Genomic DNA, 20373 nt, shown 5'->3' with positions numbered 1-20373 from the left:
GTTGAATATTTGTCTACTATTTCTTAACACATCTAGATAGTCTCATTTGGTAAACTGTTGCTCTAAAGTACTATGAAAATCAACTATTTTTCCTGAAGACATTTGCATGTCATGTAGAATCAAGAAAGGTAATTAAAAAGAATAAGTGCATAAATCAATTCTTCTTATCTGTCCATGTCAGTTCTATGGTGCACAAAAGAGCGGGCATTTTCAGTGCTTGTGAGAGACAGCGAAGTAAATGCTGTGAAGCCTAATATAAAAATGCAAATGTTTTTGCTAAACAGAGATATCAAGTGAAAATATTCTACAGCAGTGTCTATAGGGGAATGATTAGTTGCAAGTTCCAGCTGTTCCAAGTCTCTGGGGTATATGATTAGCAGGTAGTACCAAAGCATAAGTATATCCATCAGCTGGATGGAAGGAGTAAATTGTGTTAAAAACTAGATGTAAGCTGTTAGATCAGAAGTTAAGATAGAAATATCTGGAAAAGTATATATTTAACTGAGTGAGCTAGCTCTTACATTCAGTAATGTTTATCATATCATGATGATACCTAGTATGATATATTTTTTCCCTTTTGTAGTACAATGTTAATGTGCATAATGGTTTAGCCTGTATTTTTCATATTTGTACTGTCATTTGCACTGTGGGGAAGTTCTGCTACAGATTAGTGTCCCCTGAGCATAGATGCCTTTCCTCTGGGCTGCAGCAGAGGGGAAGGACTAGAGGAGTGGTACTTTGCAGGGCTGCAGTCAAATTCAGCAGCACCAAGGTTGTCACAGCTTCTGAAACAAGTCTCCTGATAAATATCAGCTCAAAGCCTTCTTCAGAAAGGATTTCAGGACTGGGTCCTGTGTATCGGAAATTGTCTCTAGATGACAAACAATCCACTTTGCTACTTAGTGTGATCCTTCTGTAGCACAGGCACACCATACTGTAACTTCTCTCTGCTTTTGAGAAAATGAAGTGTGAACTAATTAAGGAAGGAAACATGGACATTTGCTGGTGGACTTTTACTGAACTCAAGTATATGATAAATATACATCAATATACATATTAGGAATAAAAATCAAGTTTATAAGATCTGATTAGGACAACGCCCTAAACTCTTTCCTCTCCTCCTCAAGTCCATCCTTGCTCCAGTTCTTTTCTTGCTTCCTGGAATGAGATTAATTTTTTAGCCAATAGTCGTATTTTTCTCCCCTATGACAATCAGCACTTCATCTTATCCTTAACAGCACTGGCATTCAGCCCACAAAAGACCAGCTACAGCTGACCAGTGTTACAAGAAGCAGAAATTTGTTTTATAATGGAAACAGTTTGGTGAAAGTGATCTTAGATATTACCGATAAGGTATGTGGAACTAACATAGTCACTCTAGATATCTCTAGGTGAAGTTGAAGTACAAATAATAATAATAAAAAAGTCTTATTCTGTAAATGAACCAATTGATTCTTTAGAGACTTTCTCACAGAAAACAAACTCTTACCAACACAGCTAGTGGTTTCCACTGCAATTCACAAGATAGCATATCCTGTTCTAGGCACTGAGTTGACAACACATGGCATGGTCTCTAAATTCAGCAATTCACAGTCTCTAAATACAGCCTTAAATCTACTAATTTACAGGAGTTCAGTTACACAAGGGCTACTGAAGATAAGGCACAAATTACTAGGAAGAACAGAACATGAAAGCAAAAAAACAGAAACACTAGTGTCAGAATTGAGGATTAGTCCAGAGTCAGCAGAAATGCCCTCTGCTTTGTGGGTCCTCTCTTAACAGTGTGTTTCAAACCAAGGGCCAATTCCCCAACTTCTCTAGCTCAGTCTTTTGCTATGGCCTTTGCTCCTGCTGTGGCTCACCAATCTCTATTTTCATCGTTTCTGACTGAAGTTCTATAATAAAGATAACGTACGCTTTGCCAACAGCTTCTGTCATGTCAAAGTAGGCCTGTAAGGCCCGACCTCTGTTTCTGCTGAAGGAGACTTGCACAGCATCTGTCTGCTCACACACACTTTATAAATTCCAGGGCAGCTCTGCCCCAGCAGTTAGTTTATAAACTGAGCTCTGAAGCAGCAAGATTGCTAGAAAAAGTAGTAGTATTACGTGTTGTTGTGCTTACAAAATGGTGCAGAAACCAGCTGAATTTCTGATGGGATACATGAGTGCTGGAATTCAAAAGGCTCGCTTACCTATGTAGTAACATTTCAAGGTTAACTTTTTAGCATCTTGAGATGTAAGCTCTGATGGGCACTTTCCCTTCAGAAGAACATTTGTGAAAGTGCGGCCTTGTCTGGATTCTGTGCTGTGCAGGAAGGCGCAGGCTTCACACACAGCCGGTGCGCTTACGGTCTCCCAGCGCCACTTGTACTCATGAGGCCTGTACAAACTTCTATCTCTGGGACCCCTGAACTCTATTATGTAATTAAACAGACGTCAGCCAACAACTTCAAAAGCTACTGCAAGTTGTCACCTGGGCTCACCTAGACTGCGTGTCCTCATAAACTATGTCATGACTGGAAATTAAGATCTAATCTCCAGCACGCAGAATGGTAGCTCTGTGTGGCATACTGGATCCTACAAACTGTGGAGGAGTTGCAAGAACAACGCTGGTGGGGCAGAAGCACCAGTTCCTCCCACTGTCAGCACTGGTGGTGACACAGTCTGTCTCCTGATCAAGGCTACCCACCCTCCTGCCTTCTTCCTTCTTCTCACCCACCTCCCACATACCATCAGGGCTTAAAGTTTGACTTGGAAAAAGCTGAAGCCCAATGCTTAATTTCTGTTGATGGTGTCTGTTGCTGTGGGAGATTGTTTGATGTGGCTCTGTGAAGACACTGGTCCCCTCTGTTTTTCTATTTAGGGCTCTCAGAGACATCAGGGGAGGCTCTGTTGCCAAATGTGTCCCTGAAAGGAGTGGGCCCGCAGGTCTGTCTGCTTTTGCATAAGTGCAGGTTTACTTTGGTGCTGCCCTCTCTTGCCCTCTGCCTATTTTTAGAGGACTGTTTTGTGTAAGCATCCATAAAAATTATCTAAGATATCACCATCCCTGATCCCACAAATTTTTTTGAAAATGAAATCATGAATCACCATGCCTGCCATGCTTGGAGAATGTGTTGTTCAGTAACATTAAAAAGATCCATCAAGTCAGTTAATTTGACATCTTAAATACATGCTCTCAAAACCCTAAATGCCACTGCATAATTAGAAAGAAAAGCTTGACTGAACTTCAAGATTTCCTTTTTTTTTTTTCCCCTTCTCCTTTATTCATTTGCTCCCCCCTCAACTTGGATTTGCTCTTTCATTGCTCTCAGTTGAGCCTGAAATTATTACTGTTGGTAAACAGGCAAACAGAAACTGCAATTAGGCTTCTTTACTGTCGCTGTAATCCTAGGTATCCTCTTTATTCTTAAAAAAAAAAAATAATTAATCAAACTAAATTAACTCTAATTCAACTACTTTGTCAAAATATTTTTATGCACACAAATCCACAGCTACTTTGGGACAATGTTTTGCCTAATTACATGTAGTTTTTGACAGATATAGGTCTTGACACAGTTGAAGTATGATTTATTGATTTCCAGAATCTAGTATGAAATAGCAAAGATAAATCATTTCCTCTCACGGAGTTCTTTAAACACCTTTCAGGGGAGGGGGGGGAAAAGGGGGGATGTGGGAAAGGGGATCTGGTAGAAGTTATCTTTCCCAAATACACTATTTAAGAAGCAAGATGGGAAATTCTCTTAACTATTTATAATGTATAAAGTGATTTTAACTGGAAAGCCTCATTTTGGTGAATTTGACATTGATTCTTTCTAAATGCTTGGAAAAGTTACTTAGAAAAGCATGATTCTACCCACGTTTGTATAGCATCAGTTGAAGAGACCATAAAAGGTCTCAGCTAAACATATTCTGCTGGAATCTGGAGGAGAGGGCCACCATATTAGAACTGTCAATACCATCCCCAGCCCCTGTGTGTCAGGCCAAGTAGCTGCTCTTCTGCACTCACCTATTCACACAAGCTCTGTATTTTCCAAGCTAGACCACACATCTGCTGAAATTGTGGATGTTTTTCTACTAAGTTAAATAGCAGGAGACAGAAATAAAGATCTTTCTGCCTATGAGTCAGTTAGATTCTTAGCTTTACCATTCCCATTTTTAAGCTCTGAAGCTCAAAAAACCTGAGAGGTTCATTTTACATATATATAAGAATTGCATTTATATAACTGTCAGGAGAAAAAAATATATGAAAAAGACTGGGGTATTTTAGAACAAGCTCCTTAAACAAAGCAAGAGTTTCGTAGCTTCCAATTTATCTTATCTGAAATGACAAGGTTGAAAATTAAAAGGATGTTTCTGGTCTAAACTTTCTTCTAGTGCTAAACAAGCTTCTACCAGAAAAATGACTGCTTTACGGGTAAGCTTCTTAAACCTGTAGCTCCTATGTGAACAGGACTGTGAGGCTCCCTGCCATGCTTTCTCTGGCTAATCCCCTAATTCCCTAATGTGGTCTCATCCCCTAATTTGGGCTCTCATTGCAGTGTGACAGGCAGAGGTCTGCAAGATCCTGCAGTGATGATTAAAGTCAGGGCTTTTGTAGCTCCCAGTTTATCTGTGGAAGAGCAAAGAGATGAGAAATCCTGACATCTAGTTGAGGATTGGATTAGATCCTTCTGGAAGAGGAGCAAGAAAACCTCTCAGCCTGAGCTAGTTTGCAGCAACACTGCCAGGAGCAAAAATTTAGGTAATTTCAGAAGCACTGTGTGGTGTGGTTCCTGATTGTTTTCTGACTTATGCTGATACTTCAAGAAAGGAAATCTCTCTACAAAACAGAACCCCCATCTCTGTTTCTCATAGCTGGTGGTAAGTTGTTCTGAATTATGCTAGGAAAAAGAAGTCATATGCTAATACTATGATGATGTAATGGATGCTGTATGGACAGCTGTAGTTGATCACTCAGTTCAAAGGACGTGTGAACATGCACTTTGTATGTACAACGTTCTGAATTCTGGAGAAGAAAACAGTCATGGCAACTAGGTGTAGCAACTAGGTGTAACTTCCATTGAAGATAAGCTTTAAATTCTGTATGCTAAGAGCTGAGGACCAATACAACAAGGGGCACAAAGGCATTGAGAAGGAATTCCAACCCTAGTGTGTTCTCATGTTCCCTCTCACTCTGTCATTGGGTATGTGTGCTTATCTGTGTTATAAAGAACTGCTCATTTTACTTTAAAGGCGTTTGCTGCAGCCAGCAGCAGGCTGAGCTGGCAAGGAAGCAGTTAGCATAGCTGACTGGGGGCAGATGGGCTTGCACTCACCCAGGCCTGCTCACTAATTTCTCAGCTGTTTTAAGACATAACTGTGCAGTCACATGCTCCCTAATGAAGAGGAAATGAGAATTATTTTAAGTAGGAGTGTGTGCGTGGCTTTCTTGTGCATACAATTTCATAATGTTTAGCATGTGATCTTCATTCAGCTTCTATATTGTGCTTCTTTAAAATATCTCTAAGCAGAGCAGTGAGATTTGTGACACCCACATTATAATGCACGTACAGGAAAAGGCATTGTCCTATAGTTTCTGGGAGAAGGAGATCCCAACTGTTAACAAACTGCCAACTGAAATTTGCTGAGTGTCAGCTAATATTCTATAGTGTTCCCCCACCTTTTTTTTTTTTTTTTCTGTTATCACTGTTATTTGGCTTCCTATCGCTCCACCTTTGAGTAGCTTTGGGAAGCAGGCTGTTTTTTGTTTCCTACCTTGCTATTGAATTGGCATGCTGTCATGGGATGGAAGAAGGCAATTAGTTAATTCCCAAGTGTTTCCCTTTCCTGAGCAAAGAGAGAAATACCTACTGAAGAAGGATGTGTTACAAGGGTTCACATCTCCTTTCTGTAGAGATCTGAGCTATTTTGCAAGAAATCAAGAAACTAAAAATTACCAGTTGTTGCTTTTTTGTGGCAAGTATTTGCTTTAAGATTACATTTTTCCCCTCATTAAATATTGATTTCCCTCCATTGGCTTTCATTTCTTCTTTTTGGAGGCACTAACGGTTATAACTAATGAGTACAGCTCAACCTTTTGGTAGATAGGAGACTGGAAATGGTATAAGGGATGTAGTTCTCCTCCATACACAGTAGAATTTGATCCTTAATACTTAAATGGTTAAAGAGGATCTTGAGTTGAATGTCTTATATGAGATGTTTGGAATAGTATGATAGTGACTCAGGAAAAAAAAAAGCATCCTCTGGAAGACAGAGCTAATTATCCATTAACATTTGGATGCAATGCTTGTCTCACGTTAATTTCCATGCCTGCCAAAATGATTCTGGCAGAGGAACCAGCTGTAAAATGTAGAAATTAAAAAAATATTAGTTTGGAAGTACTAGATACGCCACACAGTTGGAAGCAGAGGCAGTGGTATAATACAGGTTGGAGGATTTACAAGCGGTAACCCCAGAATACAAAGAAGCTCAGGTACACCTTCTGCACTGTAACCTCAATAACTCAAAAGGCTTTATGACAAGGATCCCTCAGCTATACAGCGGTACCTTCCTGACCTCACAGAAGTGAGATCAGACTACTGCAAATCAGCAAAAAATAGGACAATGGCACTCTCTGCTCATAGTTTGTCCAGAAGTTCCTTTTATCATAAAATCCTTTACATGAATAGAGGATGACAGTTTCCCACTTCAGCTGTAAGTGGAAAAAGTCTTTTTCCCCCTTCTTCCTTTCTATCTTCATTAGGATGGCCAAAAAATCACATTACTCTCTTCATATTCTAAAATCCAAGGGCCTCTCTCTGGCCAATGTATATATGCTACAGAAACAACCATCTTATTTCTCTGCCATGCTTAGAAAACTGAATTGCTGTGACTTTGAGATAGACTTTTAGGATGTGCATGAAGGAAGAGATGTTAGTGGCTTTTTTAGCTAAAATAAAAATAATAGATTGAACTGTATACCTTTTAATGCCAGGTAAGTATTACATGATTAGTTCAGTTTGTCAATTTGTCTTCTGTCAGAGATCTTGTAACTCTTGTAGAGATGCAGGACACCTGTAACCACGCGTGCTCATTTCTACTTTTGCTCCTTGAAATGCAAAACCTGTAAGTGTTCCTAGTGATGGCATCCCTCCATGGACACTTCTGTGGAGTTTAGTGGGTCAGAACCCTTATACCTGAAACAGGCAGCATGTGCAGATACGGATTTGGGTTCAGAAAGACTGTGTTGACTTGAAAGGCTAAACCACTAAAGCAGTTTAGTGTCAGTTAAGTGGGGCTATTCCATGCCTACTGTATTGTGCCTAGCATCAACCAACAGCTCAAAGGCAGGAACAAAGTAGCAGAAGTCTTTGAGAACATGGCAAAAAGGTAAGGTAAGCCTTTTAAAAATCTCTCTCTGCCTTTGCTGTAAGGGGAGGAGGAAAATGGGCTTGGGAAACAGCACTGTGGAAATGAAAGTGCCTGAGCACATCTTCTCTTGATTTGCTTTAATCCCCTACATCCTTCACTACCTTGTACATAGGGTTCAAGAGGCTCACTTATGTAAAAATCTGCCCCATGAGCTGCACAACTGCTATCTGATGTGCAGATAGGGTTTCCAACTTCTCTTCCTGCAAGCCCTAATATATTCTTTCCAAAAGGAGACAACCCAGTATATACTGTCTTTTGTGAGTCACTCAAGTTCACATGAATTAGGTCCTGATGTGACCTGACGGGACCTGAAATTTAGTCCCAATTGCTCTTTACAAGGTGCATATCTCAAGCGACTTGGTGGATTTATGAGTCTTGATATTTTAGAGACTATCCCTATTTTAACGGCTGGACTGCAGTAATGAATCATCCACAGCCATCTCCTCGTAATTTATTGCCTCAAAACCAGCTGTGAATATTTTCTTCCCATTAAGAGTTATTCCTTTGGGTTTGATGTAATTAATTGTCACTTATGACTTAAAGAAAATATGCCAATAAATATTTATGCCACATGCCCCATCTGTTTCCTCTAGTGCCCTGTACACTCAACGTTTAACAGATTTCTGCATGCCTCATGCTGCAGTTTATGTTAGAGGGAGCCTGTGGTTATGATAGCAGCAGGCAGTTATAGATGTCCACTCTGGAGACAGCACAAGAATCCCATTTCTTGAGACATCAGACCATGGAGGCACTGAGAATAGGACAATTTTTGACATGCTGATGGGGATACAGTGCTAGTACGCTACACTACTGCACTTGATCCTCCCAGTTTTGGGCAACCCTACTACCCTACTTACAGCTTTGTCAGAGTGAGGCTAAGAATCCAATGCTCTTAAATACAGGTAGGAAACCACTGCTGTATGAGAGTATCACAGAGGGACAGGAGAGAAGATGGCAGATCAGGCAGAAGATTTATGAGCATTCAAGTCTAAAGTTACAGAGGAAAGAGAGAAAAGGCTGTTGTCAATCCTCCCCCCTCCAACACGTAAGGAAACTTCTTTGCTGTATAAAATGTGTGTGTGACACTGAAAATGTGGAAATGCAACTTTTAATAGGCATATTTAATTTCTGCCTGAACATTAGCTCATATATATAGCTTTTTTCTCAGACAAATATGTACAAGAGAAAAAAAAAGAGAAATATATTTTGCAGACTATACAAGTAATCCTTTCTACACAAAGGTCAGTGGTTTTCTGAATTGGTGATCAGTCTGCCTGCGCTGGGCTCCATAAGGCAGAGAACAACACGAGGAGTGTTTCTTGTTCCTCTGTGTGAGCTAGAGAGTGGTTCTCTGGAAGGTGCTAATCCTTACCACAGCACAACACCCACACAAGCCTGAGAAAGGGCTAAGACTCAATGCCACAATCTAGCCTGCAGCTGCTGATTCCTGCTCCTTGTCAGGATATAATTAAGGTATAGTCAGGCTGAATAGGAAGATGGGACTTAAAACTAAAAATACCTCTAGTAATTATGGCTTAGATCTGGAAGGCAATGGCTCGATTTTGATTTCTGAAAGAGACAATGCTGTTCTGGAAGAAGCCTGAGTAACTCCTGACTGAAAGGCAAAATAAACACTCTTGTAAGTCTCTGTCCATGTAACATTGATGAGGGTGTGTATGTAGGGAGGATAAGCATCTTCATGTGTAGGTTTATCTATTTTCTGTGGAGAAAAAGGCCTTCACTATGTTTACTATGAAATGTTCACCTTCACTCAAACACGATAAAATATGAAGTTGTTTCAGCCACGTATGGTCACTATTCAGGAAATTGTACTTAAGGATTTTTCTAAATGATGCCTAAAATCATACATGTGTTTTTGATTTAAAACAAACAGAAAACCTTCTTTGGAATTCAAGAGTGCACTTCCATACTTGGCTGTGTAAAAGCCTTGCTGAATGCTATCTAACCTGTGAAGAAACATCCTCTTTTCTGAACCTTTGTAAGTCTTATTTCCACCCTTCAGTAAGGGCATGCTCCCCTCCTCTGGAATCTCTGGAGAACATATGGGCCTTGATAACAAAATGCCCTAATGCACAGATTTTCACACCCTGACCACCTGGTAACTGCACTAAGAAGTTACTTGGAAGTTATTCTCATATGAAAGATGTTGATGTAAAACATAAGTAGGTATATTTGTACCTAAACTTCTAAAGTCACATAATGTCAAATCTTTAAAAAGACTGGTGAAGAAACAGATGAAAATCACTCATAATATACTTTTATTTGACTAAAAAGCACACATGCTCTTTTCCTCAAAGTACACCTTGCCAAGGATTCTCCCTTTCTGCATATGTTATCATTCAGTTTGAATTAATTTATGAGAGCTGTTTCCTGGATGTTTCTGTTCTATCACTTGAGTAAGTACTGGCATTTGTCTGACAATACTGTGAGATGATTCAAGGAAGAATTGGCCGGAAAAACTAATTTCTTCATTTCACAATTGCTTTTCTCTGTGGCTTGACTTAGTGCACGTTCATATGCAAGGGCAGTAAAAAAGTCAATGAAAGGGGATGGCGGAGATGAGACCACAGAAGCTCCTATTCAACCGGCTCAAATTAGTGTGTAATGGCCTTAACCTCCCCCTGAATCTATTTAAAAACTTGATGGCTAAACTGCCACAAAATTGACAATACCTAAGCATCTGCTTAGGGTAGCCAAGCTATGCAGTATCAAGGCGAGCGATCAGTTCTGAAAGTCCAAATGTTATGATGGCAAAATGACATTCTTCACTGTCTCAGTAAACAGAGATCACAGAAAACATGATCTATAATACGTCACCTGTTTGTTTTCTTAATAGTCTGCTTCCTTTATCACCAAGACAAGTCTTGGCACCTTTGACTAAAATAACCATTGCTCCCTTTCCTTGATATGCTAACGGCTGTATTCTAGACCGAGTATATTCTGCACTTGACTGACCAGCTAACAACTCCATGCTGCAATTCTTCCTCCCCCTGTGCTGATGATGGATTAGGGTTCTTCCATGCAGCATAATCCCATCCAGTTGCTGGTTACAGCCCCACCATCCCTGCTTCCCTAGTCATGTCATCTTCCCCTCTCCACTGTGCTCCCAGCATTCATCAGGCCGCTCGTAGGACCACTGCACATGACAGGGGGTCAGGCAGAAGCAACAAAAAACTAATTAAGAGGGCACTGTAGCAGCACTGAATTTGGCCTAAATTTGGGCTGAATACGTCCTTTGCCTCTCCCTCCACTCTGTCCATGAGCTCCTGCTGCTCCCTTGGGCTGGACCTAACCAGTATACAACTCTGTGTCTATGCATATACCCTATATTGTACGTGTACTTCTATGGAGTACTCTGGTGTGAGCATTTGGAAGTATTGTTACAGAGTAGGAGTGCTTGCAAGAGGGGAAGTTGCTGGACTATTTCAAGAATGTTTCAAATCTTTAAACTCTTTATTGAAACTGTTCTGTCACCCATCTGCCTGCAAAGCCAGACTTTTTTCAGCTATAAGGAGCCATAAAAAGATTTAAAAATGACCTTTAGTGATCTTGACAAATCCTGATACTTTAGAAACTGGTATCTTGTTATGCCAAGGTAAGAAATGAGCACTGCTTTTTATTGGTTTCTTTTGTTCCAAGTGAAGAGCAGGGATTTTCAGTCATCCATATCCATCACTGCTACTTAATAGTGTTAAGTTTGTGTTTTTATTACTCCAGGACACTTTGCATTAAAAATTGCAGTATTTACATCAAAGAAAGCATTTCTGCCAAATTCTGGAAATCCCATTACCCCTGCCAAGGAAGTGCACTGTTTGGGAAGAGAAGGGTGTATTTTCTTGGTTCTCAAGTGCAATTCTTTGCAGGCTGGCATGGAGCGGGAAGGCCTGCTTCTTAGCCTCCATGAGGGGACAAGATGATCGCGTGAAGAGACGGCATGATGCTGCATTTTGTGGGGATACTACTGGAGCCTAGGGCCATTTTGGAAGAATATCTTTTTTTCAGTGCAAATATCACTTCTAATGGCTTTTCTATTTATTACCAGACTGGAGCATAAAAGTCCAGGGGACTTCTGGAAAACTCACTGCTGTGAGTTATGCATCTCGAGTTAAATGAATGGCAAATGTCTTGCAGGACTGTAATACTATCATTTTGTTTTGTTGTTTTGCTGTGCTTATTTTCTAAATAAATCTTTTCGTTAAGAATTCCTAAAAGACAATTAAGATTCATCTTCAGTACCGTGGCAATACCACCTTAATCATACTGATGCTTACTACGCAGGCAGTGAAAAGAAAAATGTCAGATCTTAAGATCCATGGAATCATAAATGACTTTTCTGTGTGCATTATTAAGACTTTATACTTTAGGTGAGTTTCTGGCTAAAAGACAAAACTATAAATCACCTAAGGAAGAATTTCAGTTTCTTAACCCATACTAACATAGACCAACCATACACGGTCAGCACTTGTAATTAAATACTCTAGCTCTGTGGAGGGAAAGTAGGGACAAAGTACCTACCAGGTTTTTCTTTTTAAATAAGGTTTGCTTAAAGCCACATACAAAGCAGCAAACATTTGATGTAGGTCCAATGAAAAATAGTTGGTGACAATGTAGTGGACATAGATATATATAATGTGAAGCTACATATATTTGATGGCGTCTCTCTGTGGGGTAATAAGAATGTCACATTACAGATACTTTAATCACGTCTATAAGTCACTCTGTGCAACTTATGAATGATCGTGTCTTATGAATATTTTATTCTATTAGGTGGATTTTGACGATGTTCTCATTCAGTGTAAACAAACAAAGACTTGTGTAATTAAACTACACTTATAATTTATACTCTCTAATTATAATATTATCACAAAACTATGTATTTAATTTTGCAGCAGTAAACTGTTGCAAAACAGTATTATTGTTAATCGTCGTTTAATTTAATGTTTAGCAATTACTCATTCTTTTAGGAGGAAAAAAATCAGATGCTAGAGCATTCTACCACATACACTCCTAAGACCAGTGTAGAAGAAGTTCTTTGCAGGAGTTTAACATTTTCAAGCAGACAGCATGGCAAAATCTGAAAGGGGTCATCTGAAATAGGGAGGGTAGCACACTTCAGCGCAGGGACATTTTAAAGAGATCTGTTAAGAATCTTCATTTCAACAGAGAAATGGAAGAAAACAGCACTACAGCCTAGGACCTTCACTCCCTCCCATCGAAACTTCACTTCAAGTTCACAGAAATCTCTTTCAGCAGCCCCTTCCTGGTAGCCTCTGTGGGAAGTCTTCATAGAAAGCCCTAATAACTAATATTTAGCCCTGTCCACCTGGGCTAAATTCCAGGGTACCTCATCTAATTTCCTAAGTGTAAACACAGAGAGTTGGACAAAAAAATAGTTCTTAGTCTTCTACAGAAAGTAGAAAAAGACAGGACAAGACAATCTTTCAAACTCTGTTTACATCATACTCATAATACATATAACACTTTTGATAGACAGCTGACCAACGTACCACATAGTTGGCATAAAAAGAGAACAGGTATCACATCTAGTTATTATTTCTCCCTATGGTTTCTATTGTTCATCCTTGCAGATGAACACAGCCCTTGGATTAAATATGGACACACTAGTATTTCTTCTATTATGATGGGTTACCAGAACTTGAAGTAATGAAAAAAAATATATTACATGAACTCTGTCCTATTTTCAGAGCCCAGGAAAATATGTCCAACTTAGGCAAATATGCAGTACCATTCCTCTAACACAATTTATTATTTTTTATATCAAAATGTCTATCTTTTCATTAATGAGTTTGGAGTTTAATGGACTATTACATGTACCAAAATGCCCATTCTGATAAAAAATTCTGTTTGGAAAAGAAATCTGTTATAACTGAGTTAAATGTTTAGTGTTTTAATAAACTGATTTTAGTATACTTGGTGAGCATATGTAGGACAGCCATCACTCTATTTTTACTTGTACTAAATGTGCTAATCTGTAATGGGAGATAATGAATACAACGTTTCTGAAATCTATGTTCATATGGTCTTGTTGCATTTATAGTTACAGTAAGATTAGACCTATTACAACTAAACATGAACTCTTCCAAGTGAAAACTGAACATTATAGCTAAATGTATTACCAGCTATCTTTGAGAAAAGCAACCATTAATGATCTAGTACATTTTTGATTTATTTTTTCCTTCTGCAAACCTAATGGCAAGTTTGATTAAAACATCTCTGGCACTAATGGCAACAGCAGCTTATAAAATCTTCTCCATAAAAGAGAAATTAAAGTGTATTTTCTACTAAGGGCAGTCTGGTTTGCTGTCTAACTGAGTAGCTGGGGAAACTACTCTATAGTCATGTTCCTCCTCATTGCTCCTGTCACCACTTGTTTAGTGTCAGACACTGGAAAGAACTCAGAATGAAATGCTTTGCAGGTTCTGCATGTGATGCTGAACTACTGCTTAATGCTTGAACAGTGGTTAAGTGCTCCCTGTTCCTGAGTTTGCTCATGTTCTGTGCACAGACGATTATACCTAAGGTGGGGAGAGCAATTCGGGGTGGGGGGTGGGGGGGATGACAGTAAAAAGTAGTGTGTTTACACTCTGGTCTCCATGTCAGGTTTGATGATTAACATCAAAGTTTCCTAGTCTACTGCTTGTACTTGCATTAGTTCTGTAATATTTTAGGCACCCAAATTAAAATTCTGTCCTGCACTACCACTCAGATTAAATCAATCAGGAACATGAACAAAGCTTCAGTTCTGCTAACAGCAGTTTGAGAAACTATTTAACTCAAAAGCATAACTTTTCAGGGACAGATCAAGAACTCAGTTTCCAGGCCACTAAACACCTTCCATCTTGATATGAACAGTGATGTTCCAAAAGAACATTTAACAACTTAGTTTCTAAATGAATGCTCTCTCTATATATTTTAATTTCATTTAATATATTATTGTAAATTCTATTTCTATCCTGTGAATACAAAATCATGTATTTCAATATAATCTCTCTATTTCAGCACAATCTCTTTGATAGTTATAATTGTAAATTCCAAAATCAACTAGGTACTAAACTTTCTCTTTGAAAATTACAGAATGTTTGTGTGTATGTGTGTGCATAGAGCTGGCATTGTGTGCAGAAAGCTGCATAGGAAAATTTGGCTGTCTTCTGAGCACGCTATGCAAGTGAGCAGGCAATGGGGGAAGATGACTTGGCAGACCTTGTCTCAAATCAGATTCTAGTTATCCTCGTATGTAAGAAAGGGGTCTGCCAAGAGCTTGTAGTTTAGGGTGGAATTAAGAACTGTGGGGCCGAAGCCTCATAGTACATCTCTGTCCACCTCTCTGCCTGCACGCAGAACTATACCATCATACTGTCATAACAAAAGGTGTTTTCTTAGGAAGGAGTTTTGTCTTGTTCATCTTTTCTTTGACAAAGGGGATTAAAAGAAAGTTATCACCTTGCATGACTTTGTCAGGGAAAGTTGTGGACCTTTAGCACACCTGAGATTTGGGTCTGAGACTTACTGAAACACCTTATCTATGAAACTCCTTTTGGTATTATAATGAAAGTCATTTCAGTACTTCTGCCTCTTCTATCACATCTGTAAAATGGTAAGAGTAATGCTTATTTTCCCTACAGGGGGACTGACCAAGGCTAGATAAAACCTGATTTGTGCTTTCGAGAGGAAAAGTGATTTAGTGGCAGTATTGTGGTGGGTCATGTATATCGAGAAGCTGTACTGGTTATTTTTCAACTACATCTGAGAATAGTCTTGCTTTAACAATCTATATTTCTCAGTAGCTCCATCCTGTTAGAAATAGCTGTAACTTCTTATAATATTAAAAGAAACATGAAGAATGAAGTCAAAGATTAACATACCAAAAAAGCAAGGCACATTTCATTTTTATATTATTAGGTGTATTCATTTCCTCTGAGAAAATAAGCCTAAAATAAGCCTTTTTTTTTTTTTTTTTTAAGGGTATGAAATACTGAATAGTAAAACCAAGTGACTGTGGTAAATGTCTTTTGCGTTAAAAGCAATCCTTATCTGTATCAAGCAACAAGGATACCACTGATTACCTGCCTGATTACCCTGTTCTGGTTAAGAATATATTCAAGGATACTGCTCAATCAAGATACTGCTCATTTCAGCTGTAGTTGAACAATGTTGTGTACTTTCTAATACTGCAAATTCTCTGCTAGGAAGAATGATAACGAAGAAGAAACTGAGCTCTATCTAGTTTTGGGAGTCTTGGAAATTAGTACCATTGCATCCAACTAACCATTCCTCTTTAATATCCCCTTCCTTGTTTCACCCAGAATCATCCAAAGTAGCGATGCAGAAGTCTGTTTCTCACCTTATACCTATGTGGTTGCTTACTAGCACACACTAATTAGGTTATGCGTTTTGATTACCCTGTGTTTTTGGAGCTGATAGTCCAATGGACAGCATGACATTGAGCCCTAAAACCTTTGACCCCGTTCACAACTTTTACATGCTCTAAAAGCACATTTTCTAAGTAATTCTGGTTCCTTGTTTGTTTCTGGTCCTTGGTTTGTTGAGATTTTTTTTTTTCTTTTCAGTAGGAGACATGACTTCTCTGCTCCCTGTTCTGCCAGTGTCAGGGGGGAGGTGAGGGCTGCAGTTACGGTATAGTATCACTCCTGTTCTTAGCCTCCTGCTTCACCCCCTGGCAAGACACAATGCCTCCAGTCATCGCCACCATGGGATGGAAATTCAGTTCCTAGACAGAAGGCATCTGGTTTTTATCAGCCAGAGCTGACACATGCATGTCCTTGAGGCAATCCCAGCAAACTCCACAAGAGTCCTCATCTGGTCATTGGATTGTGCAGCAAGAGCAGTGCTGGAAACCTGTCATCTGAGATAAAACCACTACTAGTAGTTTTGACTAATAGTAGTACTAGTAGTCAGTAACTACCCCTGGGGTCAGGGAGGAGCAAGCAAACAGGATTCCTTGGTAAGGATCTGCTCTTACAAGTCCTATCTCAAATGAAAAACAGGTACAACTATAGTGATGTACTGCCATCCAGATTTATGTAGATGGTACATAAAGAAATGTTAAAAGTTCCTATTCTTTCAAATACAAGCTCAACCAAAAGCTGTTCTTAATTTAATTGCACTGTAACCCACAATACTTGGGGAAATTTAAATTTAATTGCAAATGTAGAAAAATTCCATTTGAGTTCTTTAGTAGCTTCTCCTCATCTCATATGGAGTTTTCTCTCTAATTGTATCTCTGTGCCCTCAAGAACATTGAGCAGCTTTTAAACATCTGCTCATTCCTACCTGCCCCTTAACAAGTTACAGTTTAGAATAATTTTCTCTTTGGTTTATTTTTCTCTGTTGTTAGTTGCAGGCTACAAGCATACTTAAAAGAGGAGGACCAAAGTCTGAAGCCAAATGTGGGGAAACTTCTGAAGCAATCTTTATTAATGTATTCTGTATAGAAATCTGTATGCAAATTTTTGCTTTGGATGTTTGCTTTTAACAGAAAGCTGGAAACTACAGAAACTATAGATAGATTGCTATAATTTTGGAGTCAGTTAGTCACTGTCTTTTTTTAATCTAACATGTACTGTGATTGCCCCCGCACCTTACCCAAATAGCTCTCAATGGACTTTTCCCCAGAGGAGATCATAGTGAGTACTTACTGAGGCACAGTTGCTTTCTGACTTGTCTTCCAGAAAGCCAATTTGGCATGGTGTCCTCTGATTCTGCAGCCAGTAGTCTGTTGATTCTAGCAGACTGTTACTGCAGAGAATCTGTTAAAATAGTTAAAAATAGTTAAAATATTAAAAAAAAAAAAACCTTAGTCCTACTGTGCTTTGGGGTTTGAACTCTATTGTTTGAGCTCAAAGAAAATATTGCCTACAAATATTTTTGGAAGGTAAGACTGGGACCCCTGTTTTGTCTGGACCTGTCCAGTTAGTGTACCTGGGATTCAAGTAACATATATTCTCTAAAGTATTAGCCAATTTTCTCTATGAACTGAAAGTCCTTGAAGGAAATGCCTTAAGATATATATATACACTAATATATATTATATATATATGTATGTGAAAACATTGCTAAGGAGTTTTGTTCTATGTTAAAGTGGCAAGAGAGATGTTAGAAAAACTAATTATTTAATTCTACCAGAGTGTATAAACTTGCAGCTTTTATGATTTACTATCTCTCTCTCCAAAACAGATCTGTACTATTCATTCTGCCAGCAGCCTCATTTCAGGGACTGCCTAAGCTACAAATCCTTTCTTCTTAAACATATTTTTCTGCTTTCTGAGAAGCTAAAGTACTTAAGACCTGTTGTAATGAATACTGAGCTTAGTCAGTACACTAAGACCAAAACTTTGAGTTTAATCTGTGTTGGCTCAGTCCTACAACAGATGCCTCAAGCTTTGATCTAACAAAAACAAAGTGGGACTACAGCTAATCTGTAGACTATAAAGAACCAAAGCTAGTTTTGCAAGTCTGATGCTTTAGATTAAAGTGAATTCCTTATTTGCTACCCCTGTACTAATATGCGCAATGTTCAGGGGGTCAAATTGCCCTTTTAATAAACAGACCTCCAATATGTTCCTGCAACATATCTGCAGAAAATTACGTTCAGAAAGGACTGTCTTTCTGAGCACGGCATGAGATTTCTTTGAAATGCCATCAAGTCTGGAAATGACTCATGGCCCTGGGCTGGTGGTGCCCAGCCGCAACCAGAACTGTAGTGCAGTGACTACGCAGTCAGTCTCTGCACAATCTGGGGAGGCTAAAGAGCCATATTTGAAAACAGGCAGGCTTGTGCTTTATTAAATTTACAGGGCCACTGCAACATCCATAACAAGCTGGGGAGACAGCTGACGACATTAGGAATCACTAGTTCATGTTTGCCTTTTTATTGAGAGCATGAAGCCTGGATCAATTTATCCTAAATTCCAGTAGGGATGAAAGTGGAGCTGAGAGGTACCAGGGGTTGAATTCCTGTGCTGTCAAGACTGTGTTAAAACCGAAAAGGTTGTTTCTAGCTGTGTTTATTCTCTAATATGCTACAAAGGACAAATAATTGAGAATGGGGAAGCATGGAAGAGGAGGTATTCATATGCACAACTTGAGGAATTTTACTAGCCAACAAAGAGGTACGCTGACCTCCTTCTTAGAGGAAGTGTGCTCTCTGGCTGTACAAAAAGCCTGTCAGCCTAGCTGACTCAGCTCTTAATTCAGTTTAAGGCATGTATTCCAGGTACTGTGATAGTCTACAAGTAGGGAAGCAAAAGATAAAAACTCTGTCTGGAGAAAATGATCTACAGGTTAAGAATTTGTCATGTTTTTCCCACCCTGCAATGTTCTTCCAAGAAAAAGAGGGACCCGAAGTATTTTTGAAACAACTAAGTAACAGCAGGAAAAGAATAGTAGCAACAGTGATGATACTTATAGAATATTTTATATGACCTATCATCCCCAGGCAGTAATATTAGGAAGCATGTTTGGGAAATAGATGTATATTTTATTCGCACTTTGGGCAATTACACGAGAATAGGCTGTACTCTAGCTTTTAGCCTTTTACTTTAATAATGATATTTTAAAATACACATTTGTCCTCCTGTCCTGGAAAAAATCTATCCACAGTATCCTCTGTTATCTTACTGCATATTTTGCATTGACACGTTTGTCCTGCTTCAGGAACACTTGCTTCTGAGCCTAGTCCCATTCCTTAAGAAGTGAGAACTAGTGAGGCCTCTTCACTTCGCAGGGAAGATGAATGACTGTGGAAAGCTAATATGGCCAGCTGACACAATTTTCTAATACTCATCGGTGATCCAGAAGTAAGCTTATTAACACACACAGACTAACAGCCACTCTAATTTTTACCTTTCTGGCAGAAAGTCAGATAGTTAATACTGTTCTCACTGTAATATTCTCTATTGATCCCTGAATAAAAGTCAGCGGAGGATGGATGAGGAGGCAATAGGGAACACCACAGCCCATAAACTGGGGCTTGCTTCGGTGCCCTCCTTCAGTGCCCTCTAAAAGGTTTTGCACCTTTGTGCTTCTTTCTTCATCATGCCAAAAGAAGATAAGTTTTTATGCAAAGACTCTCAGTACTCTAGCCCTGCTATGGGATTTCTTCTGAATACAAATGTGGGGTTCTCAAAATACTCAGAAAATAAACAGTGTGCCCAAAGACTCTTTTGAGAATGACAAAGGCTTGTGAATGCTTCACATCAACACCAGTTTCTTCTTGGGGACTGCTAGCTAATCTCATGTACCAGCTCAATGACTCTGCACTCAATAGATTTTATAGCTTCCTGTCCCAGTGTGAATGGATTCCTGCCACCATAACTAACTCTGGGACTAGATGGGAAAAATAATATATTTCATATCCCAAAGAAACAATTTCCTGTTAGTGTCATAAACTTAGCCTTTTTTATTCTTATTTTTAAGAAATGTTTTCAAATGGTGAAATACTGAAACATTATAAACTGGTTGGTAAAATCTAGAATCTAGCATATTTTCAAAAAAAAAACCAACAAAACAAAAACCTATCTTCTGTGGCTTTTATGAAGATAAAGAATTCAACATATACATACACGGACACACACACACATATCCACATATATATATGATTTCAGATTTCATCAGGTTCAAGATATTCTCATGCTCAAGCACTGAAGTTCTAATTACTTGTTAGACATGATTTCCACAGGTAGGGAACAATCCTCTTTAGTTCAAATAGCTTTTTCAGTAGCAGGAGGTCTTGTTTCATTTCCTTAAAAATCATAGTGAAATTGTCTTCAGCTTTAATGGCTTCAGATCTTTCTTTCCCGAATCTGACAGTTTCAGAGAAATCAGAATAGGCAGAAATTGTCATGCAGAAACAAGCTTCAGAAAACCTTGGTGGTACTCTTCTTTTTCTCCTAAGGACTT

At 38.9% G+C, this 20373-nt stretch overlaps 1 protein-coding gene across 19 annotated transcripts in view; it reads right to left on the bottom strand.

The window, feature by feature from the left end:
* Positions 1-20373, bottom strand: part of SPHKAP (SPHK1 interactor, AKAP domain containing) — a 95816-nt gene that overhangs the window by 29345 nt on the left and 46098 nt on the right. For 17 of the 19 annotated variants that reach the window (XM_048063170.2, XM_048063175.2, XM_067002536.1 and 14 more), the window contains one exon: positions 17112-17222. The exons of the other annotated variants lie outside the window; for them this stretch is intronic. In XM_048063170.2, the coding sequence (XP_047919127.2) occupies positions 17112-17222 (111 nt within the window). The remainder of the gene's footprint in view (positions 1-17111; positions 17223-20373) is intronic. 19 annotated transcript variants of the gene reach the window in all.

Source organism: Anser cygnoides, chromosome 9, assembly GCF_040182565.1.
Source record: "Anser cygnoides isolate HZ-2024a breed goose chromosome 9, Taihu_goose_T2T_genome, whole genome shotgun sequence".
NCBI classification, from domain to species: Eukaryota; Metazoa; Chordata; class Aves; order Anseriformes; family Anatidae; genus Anser; species Anser cygnoides.
Note: the sequence above shows the minus strand (reverse complement) of the source record. Positions and strands in the feature narration are given on the sequence as shown.